Below are 24,828 nucleotides of genomic sequence, written 5' to 3'. Positions count from 1 at the left end.
TAGGCCCGGATTCAAGGCGGGCTGCAGCACCGGCTCCGCTTCCCTAACTGTACTGGAGGCGGTTATGGTGGCTGTATCCTCTATGGTTTTCTGGAGTTTTAACATGACCTCCGAGATGGAAGCCATTTGATCTTTTAAGGCCGATAGATCGGCCTTCATCTGTTCCTGCACGCCCTCTTCATTATCCATTTTTCTGGATTGAGTGTTATAGGGGTGCCTTGGTGTTTTCTTAGTTATGATGAAATTCCTAAAGAAATAAACAACGGTGAGTATGCCACCAAAACATGAGTATGCAAATGGATGATCGGAGCACTTGGATCCACCCCAAGGTTTTTTAGATAACGTAATGAGTCCAGAACTTCTCATTTTATAAAAAGAACAAAGCTTTCATCTAGCCAAGATTATACAAAGGTGTTACAAAAGAACCTAACGATTCCTAATTATATGGGCCATCAAATCTATCATGTGCTGACAGTAATTGATTAGCCCATGAATCTCCACGGGGGCAGTACACACTTCGGCCATGGCTTTTGCTTTGGCTAATAGACGCGAGAGGTCTTGACTTACATTCAAGGTCAAGGCAAACCTATCCATCCACATAGTCGCTTCTTGATGCAACGCATCAATCACCCTCTCTCTTGCTTCTTTTTCGGCATACACTTGTGCAAAATCCTCCACTAGCTTTTGTTCATGGGCCATGGACTGGTTCAATTCTTCCTTGTATTGCCCTATGATAGCTAGCATGCTTTGCTCCGTGGCTTCCAAGTGTTGAGCCAAACTCCTTTTGGACCTCGCACAAGCAACTAACTCTTCTTTTAAGATCATGCCATGCACCCGTGACCGATCTCTCTCCTCTCTTCGGAGCTTGAGCTCATTGTTGCTACCCCACAATGCTCCTCGTAATTTCTCTCGGCCATATTCCTCCTTGCGGGCCCTTTTGGTTTCTTGTTCAAGGTCTCTTGCAGTGGCCGCGTTTTCCTCTTGTAACTCGGTGCACTCCTTCCGGATGTGTGTAGCAGCTGATTTGAACTTCTCCTTGGTGAGTCTCGCCTTCCCTAGCTCTAATTTTAGAGCTCGGACTTCTTCATCTTTCTCCGGAGCTTTGAAGTTCTCCTCATCGATAACTTTCAATTTGGAGAGCCAATCTAAGCCCCGCGTGTGAATTCTTAGCCATCCATGATAACCTCCGATGACGCCGTTTCGGATGCCTCTAAGCTCCTTGTCTTTCCTCAACGGACTCCTCCACGCCTTGTGGATTCTTTGTATAACCTTGAGACCTTGCGCGCCTAGATCCCTCACAAGGAAAGGCGAGAGACTTTCTTCGGTTGGCGCTCCCCTCATGGGATACCCTAGCTGTCTTATGGCGAGTGCGGGATTATAATTAATACAACCCCTAGTCCCTATCAGTGGAACATTAGGATAGTCCCCACACGAGAAAAGAACTCCTTCCTTGCCTTCCTTCCAACGAGGAAACCAATTGATCGTGCTGCCCCCTATCCCAGCCAAATGTTGGTCCCAATCGACTCTTCCTTTTTCGGTGCATGAGCGATAGCTTTGAAGCGGACACGGGTGTCTCGTGTCTTGTCGGAATAGGTGTGAAATCAACCACACACAGAGAGCGGGTAAACAATAGACAATCCGTGCACTGTTTTTCTCACACCTCCGGTCAAAGGTGTCAAACAAATCTGCCAAGATAGCCACCACTGGACTTTCCTTGCTATGGTGATATGCAAGGAAAGCATCAATGGTGGCTAAGTCTACCAAACCGTCAACGTTCGGAAAGAGGACAACCCCAAAAATCAGCAAAGCTAAAATATCCGCAAACGGGCCCCACTTCTCTTGGCTCGCCATATCCCTTGCCTTGCCTTCCAAGTATTTCCGAGGCAGGCCCACTACACCGTTCCAAATTTGCTTCATGCGATCCAACTCTTTTGCTGAATCTCCAATCACAGCTGCAACCTTGCTCAAGGAAGGAAGAAAGCCGGAGAAAAGATACGGTTTTCTCCCCCTGAGAGGGCATCCTAATATCTCTTCAAACTCTTCAATAGTTGGTACCATTTGGAAGTCCCCAAACGTGAAACACCTCAACGGCTGGTCATAGTATTGGGCGAGGGATACGACAGCTTCCATAAATACCTCCGCTACGGTCAAATCTAGAATCTTCCCGTAAACTTTGCGGAAGGCTTGCCTTTGGAGGGGTCCCATCAATCGTCCCAATTCCTTGAGGCTAGTGGCATCTAGACCTTTAACCTTGACTTGATAAAACCTTTTGCCGTTTTGATTTGTCCCCATCATTTTACCTAAAAAAGGGGTGGATCAAGACTCCGACATGAATGATGCAATGCGTATGCATGAACAAAAAAAAAAGGGTAATTCATACACACGAGACCGCAGAGACCCCATTTTAATGCTACGTTTTGGGCATGATGGCGCCTCAACGTAGCATTAAAAAAGGTTACGTATTACTCTAAAGAAACCAAACATCACTAGCAAAACTATAAACTAGTGCTATTTACCAAAAAAAAAATGCATTAGAACGAATGGCACGGAGCGTGTTTGCTCTTTGCCCCTATTTGGGAACCTATAGGACAATATCTAGGGGTCTCTAATAACTACTCCCCAACAATTCATAACTCACACGGCTGTTTTCTAGAGGTATCATCACTCAAGATAATAATATTGTGGTGGTATGCAATACCAGCGACAACACATTATAAAGAGAGAAAGCTCTAGATGAGGTTTCACTATTATCAAGCAAGTCGGAGACCTAGCATGATGATAGATTCACCTCCACTCCTTAAATTCCCATGAACTCGGGTATAGGGCCCCTTTTTTTACTCAAACCCGTGGGTGCTTAGAATGCAGTGTAAAGAATGTGAAATAGACAACAATTATTTACATTTTACACAGTTCAACAAATGCACACTCGAAGTTTCACGAATCCACAATTCCTTAAAATAGGCCTAACTCACAAAAATGATCCCCAGCGGAGTCGCCAACTGTCGCAACGTGCCCTTTTGCGGGCGAGCGAAGGCGAGGCTCACGGGTGTGCTTTCCAAAGGAGGAAAGATGCGCGGAGTCGCCACCAACGTTTATTTGTGGAAAACGTCGGAAAAACCGAAGGAAACCGGTCAAAAATGAAAATTCTATGTTCGGGAGTTGTATTTACGTTTGAGGAAGGTATTAGCACCTCTCACGTTTGTCTCGAAGGACAACAGCCTATTTTTTAGAATTGTGGAAATTGTATTACCTTAACTTTTATTTCTTTTTATTTTTTGAGGTCGACAAAAGCGGCGCTTTTGCTCCTACGTACCCTCCATCAAAGAGGAAGTCAGATCTACGTAGTACTTTCTTATGCGTGAATCAAGTGATTCTTTTTACTTGAAGGGTGATCATTTTAAGGCGTTGGACCTTAAAAATGATCCATTTTACTTGGTAAGAAACTGAGATGATAAACTTTCAAAAACCTATTTTTGTGGACGAGCTTGACTAGGCGAGTTGATTTTAGCCTTAGTTTCACTTTAGTTATTAGTCAATTCAATTTAAGAATGAGAAATCTCAAAGAGAAAACGTCCGATTGATCTTTCGCTTTTATTTTACTAAAAGGTATTTTTTATTATTATTATATTATTATTTTACCTCTTTTTTGATTTCCAACGTGGTTACGGCACGACCGAACGGTCGGAATTCATTTTAACCAACATTAACGGATGATATAATTCAAACGATCGGTGGAAATTTATTTTATTTTTAGATTAAGCGAGAAATGACTTAAATAAATGGCTTAAGCACGTCAAAAGGGGGTATAAAAAGCAAATGAAAACGAGAATAAAAATACATGAAACAAAATGTGCACCACCACGGGTACATAGAATGAATTGAAAAGCTCGGTTTGAGGTACTTACTCGTTGAAGACTGAAGAAAACGAAGAACGAACAATGAATCTTGAAGAACGGTCAAGAATCTTCGCGTAATTACTCACGAAAACGTTACGGAAGCGCCTCGGCTTGGATTTTCTTCACGGAAATAATTTTCCTCAGCAATTTCGAGAGAGAGAGAAGTGCCTAAGGGGCTGAACCCTTTTCTTCTTCACTTCTCCCCCTATTTATAGCAAAATAGGGGAGAAGCTTGCCACCCAGCTCGCCCAGGCGAGCTCAGCTCGCCCAGGCGAGCAAGGTTGCTTCCAACAGAAGCAACAGCCTTCTGGAGGAATCTTCTGGAGGGCCCAAGTGGGCATGGTTGCTATTTGCACCCCCCCTTTTTACTAAATGCACCCCCCTTCCTATTTTTTTGTAATTCTTTTTCCGTAACGTTACGAAACTTTACGAATTTCGAAACGATACTTATTTTCCTTCCGCAAGGTTACGAATCCTTACGGATTATGTATTTACTCTTTTTTTAGCTTTCGAAGAAGTTACGGAAACTCACGGATTGCGCAAAAACACCTCTTTACGATTTCCGCCACATTACGGAATTTCACGGATCGCGCAAGCCTGCTTCCTTTTGATTTCTGAGACGTCTCGGGACTTCATTTATTGCATGTCATCAAGTAATAATCCCCGGACGAAATTAGGATATGACAGTCACTATCATCACAATCATGTCCAAAAACAATCTCCTTCAATGGGTCCTACCCATCAAACAATAGCATAAAAATGCAAAACAAAGTTTTCAAAGTTTAACGAGAAGTGACAGATCATAGGAGATAACCTCTTAAGATACATGTACTAATTTTTTAAGATTATAAAAAAGAAAACACATTTTTATCAAAAGTCCTATTTTGCTACACACACAACTCTGAATGGATAATTTAGATAAATTCTTATTGCAAACAAAATATACATGCAGGATATCAAATTTATATTTTTTTTTATTAAGTTAGCAATTTGTCCTAGAACACTGTTGGTCATGACACAAGTGAAATTGGTTTCACCCTCACTATTTTGAGTCAGAGCCACTTATACAATAGCATATATAACATATAGGCAAAATATACAAACCAGTGTAAAAACATAGAGGAACCAATAAGAAAAAATTATTGGATAATATCAACAATTAGCAAGAATCGTTCCATGAAATCATTCAACACTATAAAATTATGGATAATATCATGAAATCATTCTTTTACATACATTTTTTCCTCGGTCATTGTCCAAATTCAAAACAAAAACCAAAACAAATACTTATGTTTAGGATAAAAGAAAGTCTACAATTAATCTCGTATCTCTTCACCTAGTGATCCCTTGCATCAAAATAGAAATTTACAATATTAGCATGTCACTATCCATATAACAAAACATTATCCTCGTACAAAATAAATTGAGCTGATAGAAACTGCCATGCTATGGTCATAAAAGCTATACTAGAATAACTTTAATAGGATAAGGTAATAAATTGAAGTAAAGAAAACAAATATCTATTTTAGGTACAAATATTATATTTGGGATTTGTTGGATCAAGTGGCCTTAGAATAATTAAGAAGGGGCGGTTGAATTAATTATTAATGTATCTTGACTAATTAAAAATTATCCTTTTTAATATTACTAGATTCAATTAGGCTTTACTACTAAGTTATAAGGAAGTAAAGAACAAAAACAATAACTTAGACAAAAGTAAAGTGGAAATAAAAGTACACAACAGAAAAGTAAAGAGTATAGGGAAGAAGAAGACAAACACAAGATTTATACTGGTTCGACCACAACTCGTGCCTACATCCAGTTCACAAGCAACCACTAGTTCTTGAGATTTCCAATAACCTTGTAAAATCCTTTACAAGCAAAGATCCACAAGGGATGTACCCTCCCTTGTTCTCTTTGAACAACCAAGTGGATGTACGCTCCACTTGAACTGATCCACAAGAGATGTACCCTCTCTAATAACCCAAGTAGATGTACGCTCTACTTGTACCACAAAGGATGTATGCTCCAATGTGTTAAGGCAAAGAATTCTTAGGTAGTTATTCCCTTGAATCTTTGTAAGGGGAAACAAAAGATATCTCAGGCGGTTAGTCCTTTGAAATCTTTTGTTTAAAGGGAAAGGGAAAAAGATATCTTAGGCAGTTAGTCCTTTGAAATCTTTTGTCAAGAGGGAGAAGGGAAGAAACAAAATAATTCTCAAGCGATTAGTCCTTTATATCTTTTGACAAGAGAGAAGGAATGAAGAAAAAGAATAACACAAGTTTTTGGTCAATGAACTTTTCTTGAAAGAGAAAGTATTGAACAAAAACTTTTAGAAAGATGAAGAGAAATGAATGAAAGAAATATGTTATGCATGAAAGGAATCAGTCTTTTTAAATTCGTGCCATGGTCACATATTTATAATCATTTGATGACTCAAGTTAAAGTTTGTGACTCTTAGCAATTTCTTTAAAACTAGTCACTTTTTAAAAGTTGTGACTCTTTTGAAAAACTCTTCAGAAACAAGTCACTTTAAGAATTGTGACTTTTGGAAATTTATTTTTTGAAATCAGTCACTGGTAATCGATTACCATCATAGTGTAATCGATTACACATCAACAGATGTGACTCTTCATGTTTAAATTTGAAAATCAAAACGTTTAGAAACACTAGTAATCGATTAAAAGTATTTTGTAATCGATTACACAAGTTTAAAATGATTTGAAAAAGTTTTATCACAAGTTGTGACTCTTGAAATTTAAAATCTAATGTTTTAAAACATTGGTAATCGATTAGATGATTATGGTAATCGATTACAACTTTGTAAATTAATTTTGAAAAGAATGCTGCCTACTGGTAATCGATTACCAGAGAGTAAAACTCTTTGGTAAAAGATTTTTCTTTTTGAAAAATTCTTGTGCTATTCAATGTTTTGAAAAACTCTTTTAATACTTATCTTGATTGAGTCTTCTCTTGATTCTTGAATCTTGAGTCTTGATTCTTTACTTGAATCTTGAATCTTGAATCTTGATCTTGATTATTCTTGAATCTTGATCTTGATTCGTGAAACTTGTTTGACTCTTGATTCTTTGGCATCATCAAAATAATCTTGGAAGACATTGCTTCCACAGGATTACCGGACACCAACTAGGACTCAATAACTCAAACTTGGGATTAGATTCATGCACAACAACTGGAGGTGATCTTTTATTCACTCACACCATCTAGAGCCATTGAAATATTCCCTTGTATGGAGAATGTTATCTTGTGAGATCACAGTATAAAATTGAACATAATTTGACCTCTGGAAACAAAGGAAAAATCTTAGTACAAATATCTTACAAAGGTATCAAACAAATTAGATCCTGACCAAATATATTTCAAAGGAGAAATCCTTGAGGTAAGGTTGTTGAAACAATACATTAGTGAAAATAGAGAAATATTACAAAAGAAAACCCTTGTAATCCAAGAGATAAGCTCCTCACACAATCTCTAGTCCTTACTAACGCTAGTTCTTACTAAAAGAAACTCCCCCTAACTAATAGCCCCCACTCATTCTTTATCCTACATGTATTTGCCCTTATTTCCGTAATTGTCTCAATACTCAGCACCCTCATATTTCTCTTTTCCTATCTTGCCTCTCCTCTCATAGACACGCCAGATTTTGGGCCCACTTGTATTTTTCTTTGAGCCTTTTTTTGATTGTATATCCTATCACATAACATATGAAATGAAAAATCAATATATAGGAAATAGAACATCATTTTCCAAAGCATAACTTAGTGGCATTGCAGAGCTTTTCTTGCACTGTACCCATGAAATTTTTATTCACCAATTGAAATCTATTTCAACCTTGCAGTAGTTCCTGCAATATCAAATAAAACACAATCTCTAACCATGTAAAAGATCATATTTATAAGCACCTTCCTTCCAATAACAAAACTCAACTGGAACCTTTTGTTATCGATTTAATTTCTTTTACACTAAAACAATCTATTGTTATTTTAAACTAATCCCCGTTGGTGCCTCTAGATAAAATTTTAGAGCCATCTATCAGGCCTGTGTCTAGAACTCTTATTTAACAGAAGTAGAATAATACTTTTTTTCTGTCATTATTATTATTCTTTGTGTGTGAGTACTCCACCGGTCATTCTATTTTAAAGTAGTAATTTTATGCTTTTGTTTTGAAAATTGAATGCATTTTGCTCTTCATGAATAAATTGTGTGATGAGAAACCAAATAAAGTGAATTTGGTAATTAAACTATTTCTAGGAGCCAAAATAAAGTTTGAATTTTGAAGCTTAAAGGCAACAACACATCAATATGGGAATCACTTTATGGAAAGTATGGAATGGATTTTTCAAAGCAGTGCTAAAACTTACTTCTATAGGCACTCAAATGAAGGGTCATAGTTACCAAACTCTTTGAATATCCCTGCGTAAAAAATTCAGCATACCATATACTGCATAACTACATCCATATGAAACCACATACCTGCTAGTTATGAGGGGATTCGATTCAATGCATTATTGCTGATTCCATTCAAAATCAACTTTAGCAGAACCAATCCCTAACTTCAAAATATATGGTAAATTGTTTAGTACCACGGAGAGACACACACAGCTTCATCAAAAAAGGAAAAGGACTTTGTCCAAACAAAACCACACACACACACACACACACACAAAGAACTATGCTGAGAACAATATCAGTATGCAGCTCCAGCTACTGAACTGAGTCCAGTAAGGTTAGATTTTTACTCCCAAGTTCTCATTTCAAGCTTATCATCAACATATAAAGAAGCAAAACAACACAAATTAAAAAGGAATAAGAAGAAATTTATTCCCTCAAAATCTCAAATAAAAAAAAATTAGGTACCAGAGATAGCCATGGCGAATCCACAACCACCACCGCAAACATCCTTCCAAGAGTAACCAGAGGGCGGAACCCTAACGAGAACCAGCATCAACAGTGGCATCCTCTGCGGCAGAGATCCGGGAAGGTAACCCCACATTTTGATCCTTGATAAGGAAGGGTTTGAGAGCGAGCTCTATAGCGAGCCACGCGAATGCTAGGGCTTACTGAAGGAAGCGTACTTGGAGTTTCCGAGAAGGGAGCACGAGAAGCAAAATCGATGGAGATTGGAACAAATAAGGGCACGAGAAGCAAAATGGAAAAGTTTATGAGATCTGAATTTAATTTTCAACTTAAAATCAAAGACGGTTAAATAAAAGCCCGTCCTAGTAACCTCCAAATCAAATACGGTTTTCCAAAAACCGTCGTTATCGTCTTTAAAAAGTTGTACTTAATTTAAAAAATTCCACCGTTTATTTTTCTACATCAATCTTTCGAGAACCAACTTAAATTCAACACCGTGGAAACATGCTTTTATAGTAGTGATCCAACCAACCACCACAGAGAACATTGCACAATTACTTGGCCAACATAGGGCCAAGGTGCTTTGACACACTTGCAAAACCAGTTGTGTTGACAGCTAATGTTGAAATGAGAGTCCCTCTCATTCATTTGGTCCAACAAAACAAGTTTCATGGACTTGACCATGAAGATCCATATGCACATTTGACTACCTTTGTTCACATCTACAACATTGTGAAGATCCACCAAGTGGATGATGAGTTTATTCGTGTGAGCCTTTTTTCCTTTCTCATTAAAAGGAAAGGCTGAACATTGGTATCAAGTTATCCCACCAAATCTATCTTGGGATAAGCTTTGCGGCAAGTTCTTTAACAGTTCTTTTCCTTAATCAAAGATAAATCAGAGAAAGACCTCAATTTGAACATTCACTCAGTCAAGAGACGAGCCATAATGCAAGGCTTGGGAGAAATTTAACAGCTTATTAAGCTAATGTCTAGCACATGGCCTGATGATGAAGCAAAAATCAACACTTTGCTAGCTGGATTCAAACCTAAGACCAAACACATGTTTGACGCTTTAGTTGAAATCAAGATCATGCACACAACTCTCGAGGAGGCCAAGGAAATTATTGAAAACATGGCTTCCAATGACTATGAAGTAAGTCGAGACAAAACACCCGTGGCAGTGTAAAAGAAAGGAGTCCTTCGGTTGAACTCTCAAGACACACTTTTAGCTCAAAATTAGTTGATCACTTAAAGCCTTGATGCACCGGCCAAGAAAATTGAGAAAATTCCTCAACTTCAAAGTGTCCAAGCAACACAACAAGTTTTCAATTATGGTATTTGCAGAGGTGGTCACCCTTCTGATCAATATAGTGTGATGAAGGTTCCCTAGAAGAAGATAATTATATGGGAAATAAAAAACGATAAGATAATTACAACAACAATTCCTACCCTCCTTTTGACCAAGAATGCAGGAATAACAATTCGGGCTAGAAGTAAGAGGTTGGACCCTCCAATAGACCTCGTTACAAAAACCAAAGCCCACAACATCAACCTCTTCACCAAGACCAAACTGCTTAGTTAGAAGAGACCCTTAACGAGTTTGTGCATGTCTCCCTTACCTACCAAAAGAATACAAATGCCTCCATAAAGAACCTTGAAGTCCAAACCAACCCGAAATAGCAATGCAAGGTAGAACTTGTGTTTAAACCCCTCTTAGTTGAAAAAGGCACAAACTTTTCTCAAACTTTATGCCTGCTTCTAAAAATTGTTAGTGTTTGCATGTGGTGTATAAAAATGTGTACCTAGTTGTTGACCCTTTTTTTGTTTCGATTCAACCTTTTGAAAATCCAACCCCTTTTTGCTTTGCATTGTTATGACTTTGTGTAGTTGTTATTTGTATAATTGTGGATTGATGTAATTTGTCCTTTTGGTTTGTCCTTTTGAGTTTGGAAACTCTTGTTTATTCATAGATTTGCACCTGTCTGAATATTCTAAGAAGTCTCGATGAAAGTATCCTTCGAGACTACTTTTCTTGAGGTCTTCTCATTCAATCATATTTTTTTTCACCCACAAAATTTGAACTTGAGATCTTACATAAGGGATCCAAGTCCAGTACTATCTACCCTTACCAATGACATGTTAGTTTTCCTACATTTCTTTTGTTTTTCATTTCTATTTCTTTAGACAAAAAATAAAAAAATCCCATTATCTAACTCGCAAGTCACATGCGATATATCAAGAATGTGTATCGGTGCAAGGAAATAGTGTTAACAAAATTTAAGGTTTCAATGGTTTTAGTTTAATCTAAAATCAAAATAAATCTAATTTTAAACCAATTATGTCAAGGGATTCAATGGAACATATATTAGTACGAAAAATAGTGTCACAAACATTTAAATTATGAGGATAAATTTATTCAAATATATTATTCAATGAAAACTTCTATTATAGAATATTAATAGTCACTGAGTCAAAGGACTATGATCTATACCAGGTAATAAAAAATACAATATATAGCAACGATTTCATATTAAAAACCTTTCCCCTTTAACAGTTAACTAATGTCACCGAATCAATCATCCCAAGGATCACCAATGTGTAGTTCTAAGCAATTTCATTGCCATTGTCCCATACCTAACTTGAAATAACCTTTGTATGCCAAGCGTTGTTCTACCATCAATGATTGGATTTGTTTCTGCAAAGATTCTTACTAGAACAAGTTGAATCACTCCATGATGTTTGGTTAGAGTTGATTTCACCATCATGTGGGTATATAATAGGCTTTGGAGGCATTTCAAGACTTTCAACATTTCCTTCAAGCATTTCTACAATTTTCTTCATTGAAGGACGATCATTTGGTTTAAATTGTATACACCAAAGTGCAACCATGAACATTTTTTTCACTAAAAGCTTATCCTTGTCTGAGGCATCTTCCAAGTCAATATCTTTTTCTTCCTTGAGTTCATCATATATCCAAAACGGAAAGTAATCATTGCTTGAAAGTTGATCTGGAAGAGGATCTGAGTTCCTCCTTCTACTTGCCATTTCCATCAAAAGCTTTCCAAAACTATAAACGTCGGCCTTATATGATACTCCACCAATATTTTTGTAGTATAATTCTGGAGCTATGTAGCCCAAAGTTCCAATTGCTTCAGGTAAAACAAGAGACCTATCTTTCACAGGATGTAGCTTTGCAAGTCCAAAATCTGAAACCTTTGGGATGAAGCTCTCATCTAGAAGAATATTGTGTGGCTTGATATCAAAATGTAGAATTTGCACATCACAACCTTCATGCAAATATGCAATACCCCGAGCAATGCCAAGAGATATTTCATATGTTTTCTCATAACTTAAAGGGACTCTTCCTTCTTTAGGGAAAATATATTTTTCCAATGAACCGTTAGGCATGTATTCATAAATTAAACCATGTTTTTCTCCTTCAACACAATATCCAACAAGACGTACCACATTCACGTGATGTATTCTTCCAATTGTAGCCACTTCACTAATAAACTCTTCACCATTAGCTTTAGATTTGCTCAACATCTTAATTGCCACATCTGGCCCACTTCGAAGTTTGCCTTTGTATACCGAGCCGAAACCTCCTTGACCCAATTTTTGTTTGAAATTTTTGGTCATTTTCTTGATTTCTTTGTATTCGTACCGAATAGGGTTTAGATTGTTGTCTAACAAAAACATTTCAATGTTTTCATACATTGAGTAACGTCTACGTCTCCACATGTAGATAAACACCATAAGCAAAATGGTGATTCCAAATAGAATTCTGGCTATCATGAATATCAGTAGAAGATTCCTTGCAATGGATACTCCATCATACCAGTTCTTTAGTTGCAGATATCTTATATCAAGGACAAATCCTGTGAGGGTAAATTTCAGTGAATGTGCAAGCAAATAAAGCACGCTTTGGTGTAAAATAATTAATATGAAATCATTTGACAAATTATGTGGTGGAAATTATCCATTATAATGTTTTGAAGATAGCAGGGTATAATAACATCAAAACTGAAAGAGCAAAGAGTCTATATTTGGCAAGAACTTTCTTTTATTTTTTAGTTATTTTTCCTAGATTAAACACTTATTTGATCTTCTTATTAATATTTGGTAAATATATTTATTTTAGTAAGTTGTAGCATATACTTTATATGCTACTTTAAACAAGTTTTTTAAAAACATTGACTTATGCTACTTCCAACTTTAACTATATTGTGATACTTCTAACTTGTAACTATTTTATGTTTTATTTTCTTTTTATTCTTAAAATATAAATGTTTTTTAATATCCTTTTTACGCAAATTAGTTTTTTTTTGTGTGTGTTTCTCTTCTTAAACCGTTTATTTTTTAATATTTATATTATTTATTATGCTATTTTATCATTATATTTTAAGATATTTCAACTATTATATTAATCATCAACATAATAAAGTATGATATCTATTTAACTGTATGTTGACTTATTCTATTTTAAACTTGGTTAAAATTATTTTGAGAAAAGAGATGATTTAATATAAGATTAATAATAGAATCCATGAAAAATAATAACTAAAACTAAAAAGTATAATTAAAAGAGATGATTTATATATAAAAAATTACAAGAGTTTAAAATTAATTAAAAACTAAAATTATAGTCATCCCAAAATATATTTTATCAATAATATAAAATTAAATTTTATATAAAAAATATTATATAAATATGTCCATATTTATCTCTTTACATTTCTAAACTAGTTAGGAAATAATTTTAGTTAATACTTATAATTCAAAAGAATAGCATAATAACTTTTAACCTTGAGCAACCAACTTTAAGTTACTAGCTAATATGTTATTTATTTTTGCCAAACATAATTTTAGCATTCAGAAGATGCATTGGCTCTTCGTTTTCCACAAAATTATTGTACTGTTTAAATATTTATAAATATATAATCTAACACTTAAGAATTTTTATATTAATGCGTGTTTTCGGAATAAATATATAAACAATACTTAATATGTGTCTGACCATCAATCAAGAAACTAATAATCTCCTATAAAAAAATGCTAATGCTGGAATATTCATGTTGAAATATAAACTTGATTTGGGCCTAAATTAATTATTTGGTTCCTTGGACTTAGTTATTTTGGGTTTAAGTAATTATGGGTCATGTTTCTAGAGAATTCTTGTAGTGTTTGGAGTGTCTAGATATTTTTTATGGTTTTAATATTCTCTAGAATACTCTTTGGATCTCTAGAGTTGAGAACTCTCTAGAATTAGTGTGTCTAGAGTTCTCCTTAGAGTATAAATAGAGATGTAATCCTACACATTTGTATCAAGCAAAAATACAAAGTTCTCTCCTCCATAAAGAATTCTCATTCCTATCAAGTTTCTATTCAAAGTCTCCAATATTCCTAAACACTTTTCCTAAACATAAAAAGCCTTATTTCCAACAAAGTGGTATCAGAGCTTCAAGATCCTCAAAAGATGGCGAATGGAGGTTTTCCTTTCCAAATGCCGATGCTCACAAAGAACAACTATGATAATTGGAGTATCAAGATGAAGGCGCTACTAGGAGCTCAAGATGTGTGGGATATCGTAGAGAATGGCTTCGAGGAGCAAGATGAAGCCTCGCTAAGCCAAGGTGTAAAGGAGACGTTGAAGGAGTCAAGAAAGATAGACAAGAAAGCTCTCTTTCTCATTTATCAATCGGTAGATGAAGATACATTTGAGAAGATATCCAACGCAACGACGGCCAAAGAAGCATGGGATAAGCTTCAAACTTGCAACAAAGGAGTTGAGCAGGTAAAAAAGATTCGTCTTCAAACTCTTAGAGGTGACTTTGAGCGTTTGTTTATGGAGGAGTCCGAGTCAATTTCTGATTATTTTTCTCGAGTATTGGCCGTAGTCAATCAACTTAAAAGAAATGGTGAAGATGTTGATGAGGTGAAGGTCATGGAAAAAATACTTCGAACTTTAAATCCAAGTTTTGACTTCATTGTTACCAACATTGAAGAAAACAAGGATTTAAAGACCATGACTATTGAGCAACTCATGGGTTCCTTACAAGCATACGAAGAAAAACAAAAGAGAAAAATTAAACAAAAGGAGGCTACAGAGCAACTACTACAACTCAACATAAAGGAAGCAAACTATGCAAATTACAAGAGCCAAAGAGGATGAGGTCGCGGCCAAGATCGTGAACGTGGACGAGGACATGGAGGAGAAGGAAGAGGTGGTTACAACAACCACTCCAAAAAATTCAACAATGGAGGAAGAAGTTGGAATCCACAAGTAACAAGAGGTCGTGGAAGAGGAAATTCATGGTCGAGGTATGACAAATCACAAATCAAGTGTTTCAATTGCAACAAGATTGGTCACTATGCATCCGAGTGTAGATTCTCGAAGAAGGTTGAAGAGAAAGCTAACTTCGTAGAAGAAAAAGGCGGAGAAGAAGAAACTTCGCTATTCGCGTGCCAAAACAAATTTGAAGAGAAAAGAAACAAGTGGTACCTCGACACCGGCGCAAGCAACCACATGTGCGGCGATAAAAGCATGTTCGTGGAGATCAATGAAGCGGCAACTGGCGATGTCTCATTTGGAGATGACTCAAAGATACCAGTCAAAGGCAAAGGTAAAATTCTCATACGTTTGAAGAATGGGAGTCATCAATTCATATCCAATGTCTACTATGTGCCTAACATGAAGAATAATATTTTGAGCTTGGGACAATTATTAGAGAAAGGCTATGACATCCATTTGAAAGAACACAGTCTTTTCTTAAGAGATTGTAGACATAACTTGATTGCTAAGGTGCCTATGTCAAAGAATAGAATGTTCCTCTTGAACATTCAAAATGATGTGACAAAGTGTCTCAAGGCTTGCTATACCGACTCTTCGTGGCTATGGCATCTATGGTTCGGGCACCTCAACTTCGACGGTCTAGAACGTTTAGCGAAGAAGGAGATGGTGAGAGGCTTGCCTAGCATCAACCACCCAGACCAACTTTGCGAAGGATGTCTAATTGGGAAGCAATTTCGTAAAAGTTTTCCAAAGGAATCAACAACAAGAGCAACAAAGCCGCTAGAGCTCATACACACCGATGTCTGTGGACCAATCAAACCCAATTCATTTGGTAAGAATAAGTACTTTCTCCTCTTTATTGATGATTATTCCAGAAAAACCTGGGTTTATTTCTTGAAGGAGAAATCAGAAGTGTTTGAAAACTTTAAGAAGTTCAAAGCCCTCGTGGAGAAAGAAAGTGGTCTTTCCATCAAGGCCATGAGATCTGATCGAGGAGGAGAGTTCACTTCAAATAAGTTCAACAAATATTGTGAAGACCATGGAATCCGTCGCCCACTGACAGTGCCAAGATCGCCACAACAAAATGGAGTAGCAGAGAGAAAGAACCGGACCATACTTAACATGGTGCGAAGCATGCTCAAAAGCAAGAAGATGCCGAAGGAGTTTTGGGCTGAAGCAGTGGCATGTGCAGTTTACCAAACAAATCGTTCCCCAACAAGAAGCGTGCATGAGAAGACACCACAAGAAGCATGGAGTGGAAGGAAGCCTGGGATCTCTCACCTCAAAGTGTTTGGAAGCATTGCCTATACTCATGTTCCAGACGAAAAGAGGACAAAGCTCGATGATAAAAGTGAGAAGTACGTGTTTGTGGGTTACGACTCAAGATCCAAGGGATACAAGCTCTATAATCCAAATAGTAGAAAGATCGTCATAAGTCGCGACGTGGAGTTCGACGAAGAAGATTGTTGGGATTGGAGTGTTCAAGAAGATAAGTATGATTTTCTTCCTTATTTTGAAGAAGATGATGAAATTGAACAACCAATCATAGAGGAACATATTACACCACCTGCCTCACCGACACCAAGGCTGGATGAAACAAGTTCAAGTGAGAGGACACCGCGACTAAGGAGCATTGAAGAGATTTATGAGGTAACCAAAAACCTAAACGACATTAGCCTCTTTTGTCTTTTTGGTGATTGTGAGCCTCTAAGCTATCAAGAAGCAGCGGGAAACATAAAGTGGAAAGACGCCATGGACGAAGAAATCAAGTCAATCACGAAGAATGATACGTGGGAACTTACTACACTTCCACGAGGACACAAAGCAATCGGAGTAAGATGGGTGTACAAGGCAAAGAAGAATGCTAAAGGAGAAGTGGAGAGATACAAAGCAAGATTGGTGGCTAAAGGCTATAGTCAAAGACAAGGAATTGACTATGATGAGGTATTTGCTCCTGTTGCTCGTCTTGAAACTATTAGACTGATCATTTCTTTGGCAGCCCAAAATAAATGGAAGATCTATCAAATGGATGTGAAGTCAGCCTTCTTGAATGGTTTTCTCGAAGAAGAAGTCTACATTGAGCAACCACTGGGCTATGAAGTAAAAGGGCAAGAAGAAAAAGTCTTGAAGTTGAAGAAGGCGTTGTACGGTCTCAAGCAAGCACCGAGAGCTTGGAATGTTCGAATCGACAAGTACTTTCAAGACAAGAACTTCATCAAGTGTCCATATGAGCATGCACTCTATATCAAAGCGCAAAGTGGAGATATTTTGATTGTGTGTTTGTATGTAGATGACTTGATCTTCACAGGGAACAATCCAAGCATGTTCGAAGAGTTCAAGAAAGATATGTCAAATGAATTTGAGATGACGGATATGGGGCTCATGGCATATTATCTCGGCATCGAAGTAAATCAAGAAGACAAAGGAATTTTCATCACCCAAGAAGGCTATGCCAAAGAAGTCCTTAAGAAGTTCAAGATGGAAGACGCCAATCCAGTTGGCACCCCGATGGAATGTGGCAGCAAGTTGAGCAAGCATGAAAAAGGAGAGAATGTGGATCCAACTCTTTACAAAAGTTTGGTTGGAAGTTTACGTTACTTGACATGTACAAGGCCGGATATTCTCTATGCTGTAGGAGTAGTAAGTCGCTACATGGAAGCTCCAACCACAACTCATTTCAAGGCGGCAAAGAGAATCCTTCGATACATCAAAGGTACAACAAACTTTGGCTTGCACTATTACTCTTCTGACAATTATGACATTGTTGGCTATAGTGATAGCGATTGGAGTGGAGACTTGGATGATAGAAAGAGCACTACTGGTTTTGTGTTCTTTATGGGAGATACTGCTTTCACTTGGATGTCAAAGAAGCAACCAATAGTCACACTATCAACTTGTGAAGCTGAGTATGTCGCTGCCACATCATGCGTTTGTCATGCAATTTGGCTAAGGAACTTGTTGAAAGAGTTAAAAATGCCACAAGAAGAACCTATGGAAATATGTGTTGACAATAAATCAGCACTCGCTTTGGCAAAGAATCCAGTCTTTCATGAAAGAAGTAAGCACATCGACACCCGTTACCACTTCATAAGAGAATGCATTGAGATGAAGGAGGTAAAGTTGAAGTATGTGATGTCTCAAGATCAAGCTGCCGACATTTTCACAAAGCCACTCAAGTTGGAAACTTTCGTGAAGCTAAGGAGTATGCTTGGAGTCACAAATCAAGTTTAAGGGGGGATGTTGAAATATAAACTTGATTTGGGCCTAAATTAATTATTTGGTTCCTTGGACTTAGTTATTTTGGGCTTAAGTAATTATGGGTCATGTTTCTAGAGAATTCTTGTAGTGTTTGGAGTGTCTAGATATTTCTTATGGTTTTAATATTCTCTAGAATACTCTTTGGATCTCTAGAGTTGAGAACTCTCTAGAATTAGTGTGTCTAGAGTTCTCCTTAGAGTATAAATAGAGATGTAATCCTACACATTTGTATCAAGCAAAAATACAAAGTTCTCTCCTCTATAAAGAATTCTCATTCCTATCAAGTTTCTATTCAAAGTCTCCAATATTCCTAAACACTTTTCCTAAACATAAAAAGCCTTATTTCCAACAATTCATCCCTATTTACGTAGTAGTGCTTACTAATAAGTCAAAATAAAATTAATACAATACTTGAGGTGGAGAAAACAGCTTAAGAGAAATGACAAAGATATGGGAGAGCGAGCTTACCAACTATATGGGGAGAAGGAGAATAGTACCGTATATATCCCAGAATCAGATATGTAATTCCCAGAATACCTGAAACAAGATATTAACATATATTGTAAGGAGTTAGTTGTACAACAAATTTTACATAAAAATAAAAATGTAAAATAAGAAAAGTGCGGAAAAAGATAAAAAAAGAAAATGTGAGTATTTAAAAAGACTGATTATAACTCAAAAGAAAATGTGAGTATTTAAAAAGACTGATTATAAAAAGAAAACATGAGTATTTAAAAAGAAAAGTGAATTGTACTACAATGAGTTTCTTATTATTTGGGTTAATTATAACTCAAAAGAGTGATGTAATAGTACAAGATTTGGCTGTGTTCACCTGTGAGAAACAATTTATTTACTATAGTAACATGGTTTGATTTTTTGCATGTAAAAATCTGTGTGGACCAACTATGATCATTGACACTTGACAAAAGAAAATATGTGTCAACTGTAATGACATTTATACACGTCTAGATTGATATGCATATAATAATATTTAAAAATTTGGAAATGACATCATTAGAATTATTCTCACAACTCTTGTAATATACAAGTATAAAGAATGATTTTACTAACTTAATAAAATTCAGAAAAAATAATAATAATAATAATAATAATAATAATAATAATAATAAAAGATTGGGAAGGCAGATAGAAGAATATATATGTTCTCACCGCAATACTTGGTCGTTTTGTAATATTTGTAGCCCAACATATAGCAGTATCTCTTTTCTTCACATCCAATTTCTCCCGTGGTTTGATTGATGTTGCAACCTCTGTAACCCTTTCCGCATTGATCTCTACAAATAACTGTTGAGAACCAAGATAACCGAAATCCTTGGTGCAGCCACTTGCGGATATCAGCATAGGAAACGTTCCTGTAACGTTTCCAGCTTGCAAAGGTAGTAGCCGTTAAACGGCACCCAACCTTGATGTCCATCATACTAAGTTCGCCAAAGCCATTCAGAAGGGCATAGATATGGCCTCCTCCTCCGGAATCACAACGACGAACGGCATTCACTTCAACATATCGAGGATCATCATTCACTTTCTTAGTACAGTTCAGAAACACTACATTTCGAGGATAGTAATCCTCATCCTGATACTCCTTCACATCCGTAAAAAATAGCGGATCATCATCACTGAAATTAAATCTCTGTAAAACATAGCGAGGAATGGAGCAAGCAGTATCCTCCGCGATACCCGCATCTGTCAATCGGATCTGATACCTCTTGTAATCGATATCCTGCACATGGTATTTCCCCGAAAACAGAGTTAGCACTGTCGCGTTGTTCACACAATCTAATTCGTACCTTGAGAGGCCACAACCATCTGGGTGACCTTTCAGTCGAAATGGATATGTTATGTTCTGAACTTTGCCGCATGAAGAAAGAGGACAGGATGGGTGATGCTTGGCAAAGCAAGTTTGTTGGAATAGCACAATAATTATGAAAGCCACAAAGGCAATCACTGATTGTGCACAGCGGAAGAAGGAAGATAAGATAACCATTAATTGTAAACTCTGCTCTGCTCGTCTAAGTGGAGAAAATGATGGTTAAATAATATTCTTCAATAATCAACATGACATGAATAAAGTTGGAACCACTCGTTGAAATTTATAGAACAAACGAACGCGGTTCCGTGTCGAACTCGTTGTAATTTTTATAATGTTTTTTAATTAATTGATATTATAAAAATATTTACATGCATAAAAATTAATTTCAATGTAAAATAACTAGTACGGATGAAATTTTTGTTAGACTACTAAGTCAGGCATTTGCAATAACTCAATATTCTATGAAACCCCACCAAAGTCACAACTCACAAGCTACAAGACAGATGACGGAATAGTAAACGCAACGCGGAGTTGTTGTTGCTGGTACTCCCCGGTGCCTATAAAGACAACCTGATGCTGCAATGAATTTTGGGGCCTGCTTGCAACAGACAATGCTCAATTTTCAGAAATTGTCTCTTCTAATTCTATTGACTTTGGTGTTTCAGCCTGTGAATGTGATAGGCAAGAACCACTACTGCATGCAGAAATGTGGTCGCGTTCATATTCAATTTCCATTTTATCTCAGAAACAGCAATAAGTTCAATCACACCACAGACTATCCCACTGGGTTCGGTCTGTTATGCACTGAAAAAGATGATACTTTGCTGGAGCTACCTTCTGTTCCAATAAAATTGTTTGTCAGAAACATTGATTACAAATCTCAGCAAATTGAAATCTACGACCCTCAAAATTGCCTTCCAAGTCAGCTCTTGAAACTCGGCAATGCATCCATTTCTCCTTTCCAATTTTCGAAGCCAAAAGGTTTTTATGATTACGAGAAAGATTTATACGATTCCAGGACTAACGTTTCCTTCTTCCGTTGTGATTCAAGGTCACTGTGCCCTATTTTTCTACTTGACCCATCGGACGACGTTAATCTATTTATCCCCGATATACTATACTGCACTAAGCTGAAAGATATTTTGTCCGTGAAGTGGTACTTCAATATGGAAGATTGGGATTCAGCAGTGCTTATGGAATGGTCAAAACCTAACTGTAGTTACTGTGAAGCACAAGGCCAGAAATGTAGATGGAAGAATGGTACCAACGGTGAAACTGAATGTTTCGTTTGCCCAACAAACAAGATTCCGACACGGACTGTTCTAATCATTGCTGCAGGTATGCAATCTCCTTTTGCCTGACCTTTCCTTCTACTTCTACACAGTTTCAAATTACAGCAGTACAATAATATTGCAGTTTTAGAAGTCTCTGAACCAGTGACTACTGACTACTATGGCTACATCAGCAGCCTTTGCTTATAATTTTGCAGTTTTGGTAATTACAACAACCGGAATTGCAACTGCATTTTAACCCTTGCTCTTATATTGTTATCCATTTCGTCTAACATGATTTTCCATTAACAGGAGGAATAGTTGGTTTGATGCTTTTGCTGCTATTGGCCAAGGCATTGTTTCATGTGTATTGCTATCATAAGATGAAAGGAGAAGACCAGGCTCGGATAGAGAAATTCTTGGAGGATTATAGGGCAATGAAGCCTACTCGATTCACTTATGCTGACATTAAGAGAATGACAAATGGGCTTAGTGAGAGTTTAGGGGAAGGGGCTCATGGAGCAGTGTTCAAAGGAATGCTCTCCCGAGAAATTCTTGTTGCTGTGAAGATACTCAACAACGCAGTGGGTGACGGAAAGGATTTCATGAATGAAGTGGGGACTATTGGGAAAATTCATCATGTTAACGTTGTTCGTTTGCTCGGATTCTGCGCAGAAGGGTTCCACCATGCTCTTGTTTATGATTTCTTCCCAAATGGATCGCTGCAGAGATTCTTGGCTCCGCCTGACAACAAGGATGTTTTCCTTGGTTGGGACAAGTTGCAAAGAATTGCTATGGGTGTTGCCAGAGGGATTGAGTATCTCCACCTTGGCTGTGACCAAAGAATACTTCACTTTGATATCAATCCTCACAATGTTTTGCTAGATGAGGACCTCATTCCAAAAATCACTGATTTTGGACTTGCTAAGTTGTGTCCCAAAAATCAAAACACGGTGTCCATGAGTGCAGCCAAGGGAACCTTGGGCTACATTGCCCCTGAAGTTTTCTCAAGAAGCTACGGTAATGTGTCATATAAGTCTGACATTTACAGCTATGGGATGTTGCTGCTGGAGATGGTTGGAGGAAGAAAGAATACAAATGTGTCATTAGAGGAAAGTTTCCAAGTTCTATACCCTGAATGGATCTATAACTTGCTAGAAGGCAGAGACACACATGTTACCATTGAGAATGAGGGAGATGTGAAAACTGCAAAGAAACTTGCCATTATAGGACTTTGGTGCATTCAGTGGAATCCAGTGGACCGTCCATCCATAAAAACGGTTGTGCAAATGCTTGAAGAGGATGGAGACAAATTAATTGCACCCCCCAATCCTTTTGGCACCACCAATTCTTCTGGAACAAATGTCGTTGTTCCAACAAGGCGTCAGAATTTCGAGTTGGAAATTATTCATGAAACAAATGAGTAAATTATGCTGGTTACTTTTAGGTTCCTTCAAATGTAATATGTCGTTTGTACAAGTTGTACGATTTGAGTACTATTAACAGTCTATTAGACTATTATCCATATATCTTATTAATCTACTTGTTTATTGTTTCTTACATTATGCTTCTATATTATACTTATGAATTTTAGTTTTAACACTTGTGTCCTACGAATAGAGAGATATATACTTCAATAGTGTTGAAGCACTTGTAACAAAAAATTGCTGTTAGATAAAATCAAAATGCTTTTTCGTCTTTAACTTCTTGTATTGCTTGTTTGAACTCATCCGTGATGCATGTTTCAGATAACATCCACATCACAACTACAAAAGAATGTGAAAGCTAATATGTGACTCAGCTCACGTCTATTTCACCAAAACATGGAACTAAACACATGTGTAGCAGTATTAAAATGCACCCTGATGGAAGTTAATGACCCCTCTATTTGAAAATAATTCAAATTTCTACGATATTATTCTGATTTAAAAAGGATATTATCTTATCTCTAAAATATTGTTTAGATTTAAAGATATTATCAGTAAAATAAGTATGAGATTTGTTTCACCTTTTAAGATTAAGATATTAGGTCTATAATAGAAATTATTGATATGAGAAAACTCAACTCACCTAACTACTCTAGATGAGAGAGGGTCATGTAATTGCAGGGTTTATAAGTTTGTTCAGTAAACTTGTAGTGAAGATGAATAAAATATCAATGAAGCTCTTTGATTTGCATAATATATCTCATTCTTTTATAATGTATCTCTACACAAACAACACAAAAATAAAACCCATAAAGTGATATCGAAACCGATAGTTTTTGTTGTCTGATGACCAAATCAAAGAAGAGTATTGAAGCTTGAGGAAGTTGTCTTCATGGCAATGTGGAAGTCAAGTGACCAGGCCCAATCCTAATTAAAGGTAGTCTAGTGGTGCCCTGGCATTCGGCTTCCTCTTGTTTCAGTGCTTCTCATTTTATTTTAGGTTCCCATTCTCAACAACTCAACCTCAAATTTCAAGCACCAATTCAATGAGCAATTCAACATTGAATTTCCACCGAGATTTGAAATGACCTCTATCATTTTCTAAGTTGTGGCAATGGAACCAATTTCTCTATGATAAAATGCATAGAGAGTTCACATCACCAAGTACACCTTCTTCCCCGTCTTTGACTCCAACAACAGTGGTACCCACATCAACATCATGTGCCTCCATAGTCTACTTCCACCCTTCAACACCCCAAAACTAGAACTACTAGAAAGAATGGATTTAACATCGCTACATAAACATTATTTTTTTTCAAAAACCGATGTTAACCAAAATATGGTGGCATATTCGTAAATAACATGAGTTCATTAATGTTGATTTTTGAAAAAACAGATGTTAACATCAGTTTTTCAAAAAACAATGTTAACGTGGTGATGTTAACATCAGTTTTTCCAGAAACTGATGTTGATTTGTTGTTAGCAACATCGATTTTATTTAAAAACCGATATTGTACAAACTTTTATAAAAATTGCTCTGGCACCTAAAACCCTCAAGTTCCCTCACTTTGCAACCTTTCTCACTGTCACTTGAACCCTATTTCACTCGAACCCTTTGTCATTCTCACTCAAACCCTTTCTGACTCTCACTCTCACTCTTGCGGCATTGAAACTCCTCAATATCGGTGTCACTCTTGCTTTCACTCTCGGTCTTCACGGCAGTGACAACATTACGAAAGGTTTTCGAGTGAGTGCCTTTGTGACTAAAGCTGAGGAGACATTTCGTAAGTTCTTTGCATACTTCATTGTGTCAAGTGTGATTGATGGCTCTAGTGTTTTATGAGTTTCAAAGATGATTACTAGAGTAGAACTAATTTTGAGTTTCAAAGATATCTCCAACTTTGTGACCTTATGAAAATTTTGTTGCATCTTAGGATAGAATTAGATGAGTGAGCTCGTTTGGATAATGAAGG

General features: G+C 36.9%; 2 protein-coding genes across 2 annotated transcripts; one reads left to right on the top strand and one right to left on the bottom strand.

Annotated features, from left to right (window-relative positions):
* Positions 1–11,174: 11,174 nt before the first annotated feature.
* On the bottom strand, positions 11,175–20,395 carry LOC114383317 (LEAF RUST 10 DISEASE-RESISTANCE LOCUS RECEPTOR-LIKE PROTEIN KINASE-like 2.1). The gene is made up of 3 exons (XM_028342967.1): positions 19,497–20,395; positions 18,795–18,863; positions 11,175–12,654 (listed from the first exon to the last, which is right to left on the bottom strand). The coding sequence occupies exons 1-3, from the start codon at positions 20,329–20,331 to the stop codon at positions 11,453–11,455; spliced, it is 2,106 nt and encodes a 701-aa protein (XP_028198768.1). The 5' UTR covers positions 20,332–20,395; the 3' UTR covers positions 11,175–11,452.
* Positions 20,396–20,654: 259 nt separating this feature from the next.
* On the top strand, positions 20,655–22,988 carry LOC114384366 (rust resistance kinase Lr10-like). Its single transcript, XM_028344034.1, has 2 exons — positions 20,655–21,495; positions 21,741–22,988. Exons 1-2 carry the CDS (start codon positions 20,739–20,741, stop codon positions 22,853–22,855), a joined length of 1,872 nt encoding a protein of 623 aa, XP_028199835.1. The 5' UTR covers positions 20,655–20,738; the 3' UTR covers positions 22,856–22,988.
* Positions 22,989–24,828: the final 1,840 nt, after the last annotated feature.

Source organism: Glycine soja, chromosome 14 (assembly GCF_004193775.1).
Source record: "Glycine soja cultivar W05 chromosome 14, ASM419377v2, whole genome shotgun sequence".
In the NCBI taxonomy this organism is placed as follows: Eukaryota; Viridiplantae; Streptophyta; class Magnoliopsida; order Fabales; family Fabaceae; genus Glycine; species Glycine soja.
This window is presented reverse-complemented; position numbering and strand designations above follow the sequence as displayed.

Coding starts and splice junctions, on each gene's coding strand:
- LOC114383317 (XM_028342967.1), bottom strand. CDS start 20,331: ATGGTTATCTTATCTTCCTTCTTCCGCTGTGCACAATCAGTGATTGCC. Junction 18,864..19,496: donor CAAAACGACCAAGTATTGCG/GTGAGAACATAT, acceptor ATCTTGTTTCAG/GTATTCTGGGAATTACATAT. Junction 12,655..18,794: donor TCCTTCTCCCCATATAGTTG/GTAAGCTCGCTC, acceptor TTACCCTCACAG/GATTTGTCCTTGATATAAGA.
- LOC114384366 (XM_028344034.1), top strand. CDS start 20,739: ATGAATTTTGGGGCCTGCTTGCAACAGACAATGCTCAATTTTCAGAAA. Junction 21,496..21,740: donor TGTTCTAATCATTGCTGCAG/GTATGCAATCTC, acceptor TTCCATTAACAG/GAGGAATAGTTGGTTTGATG.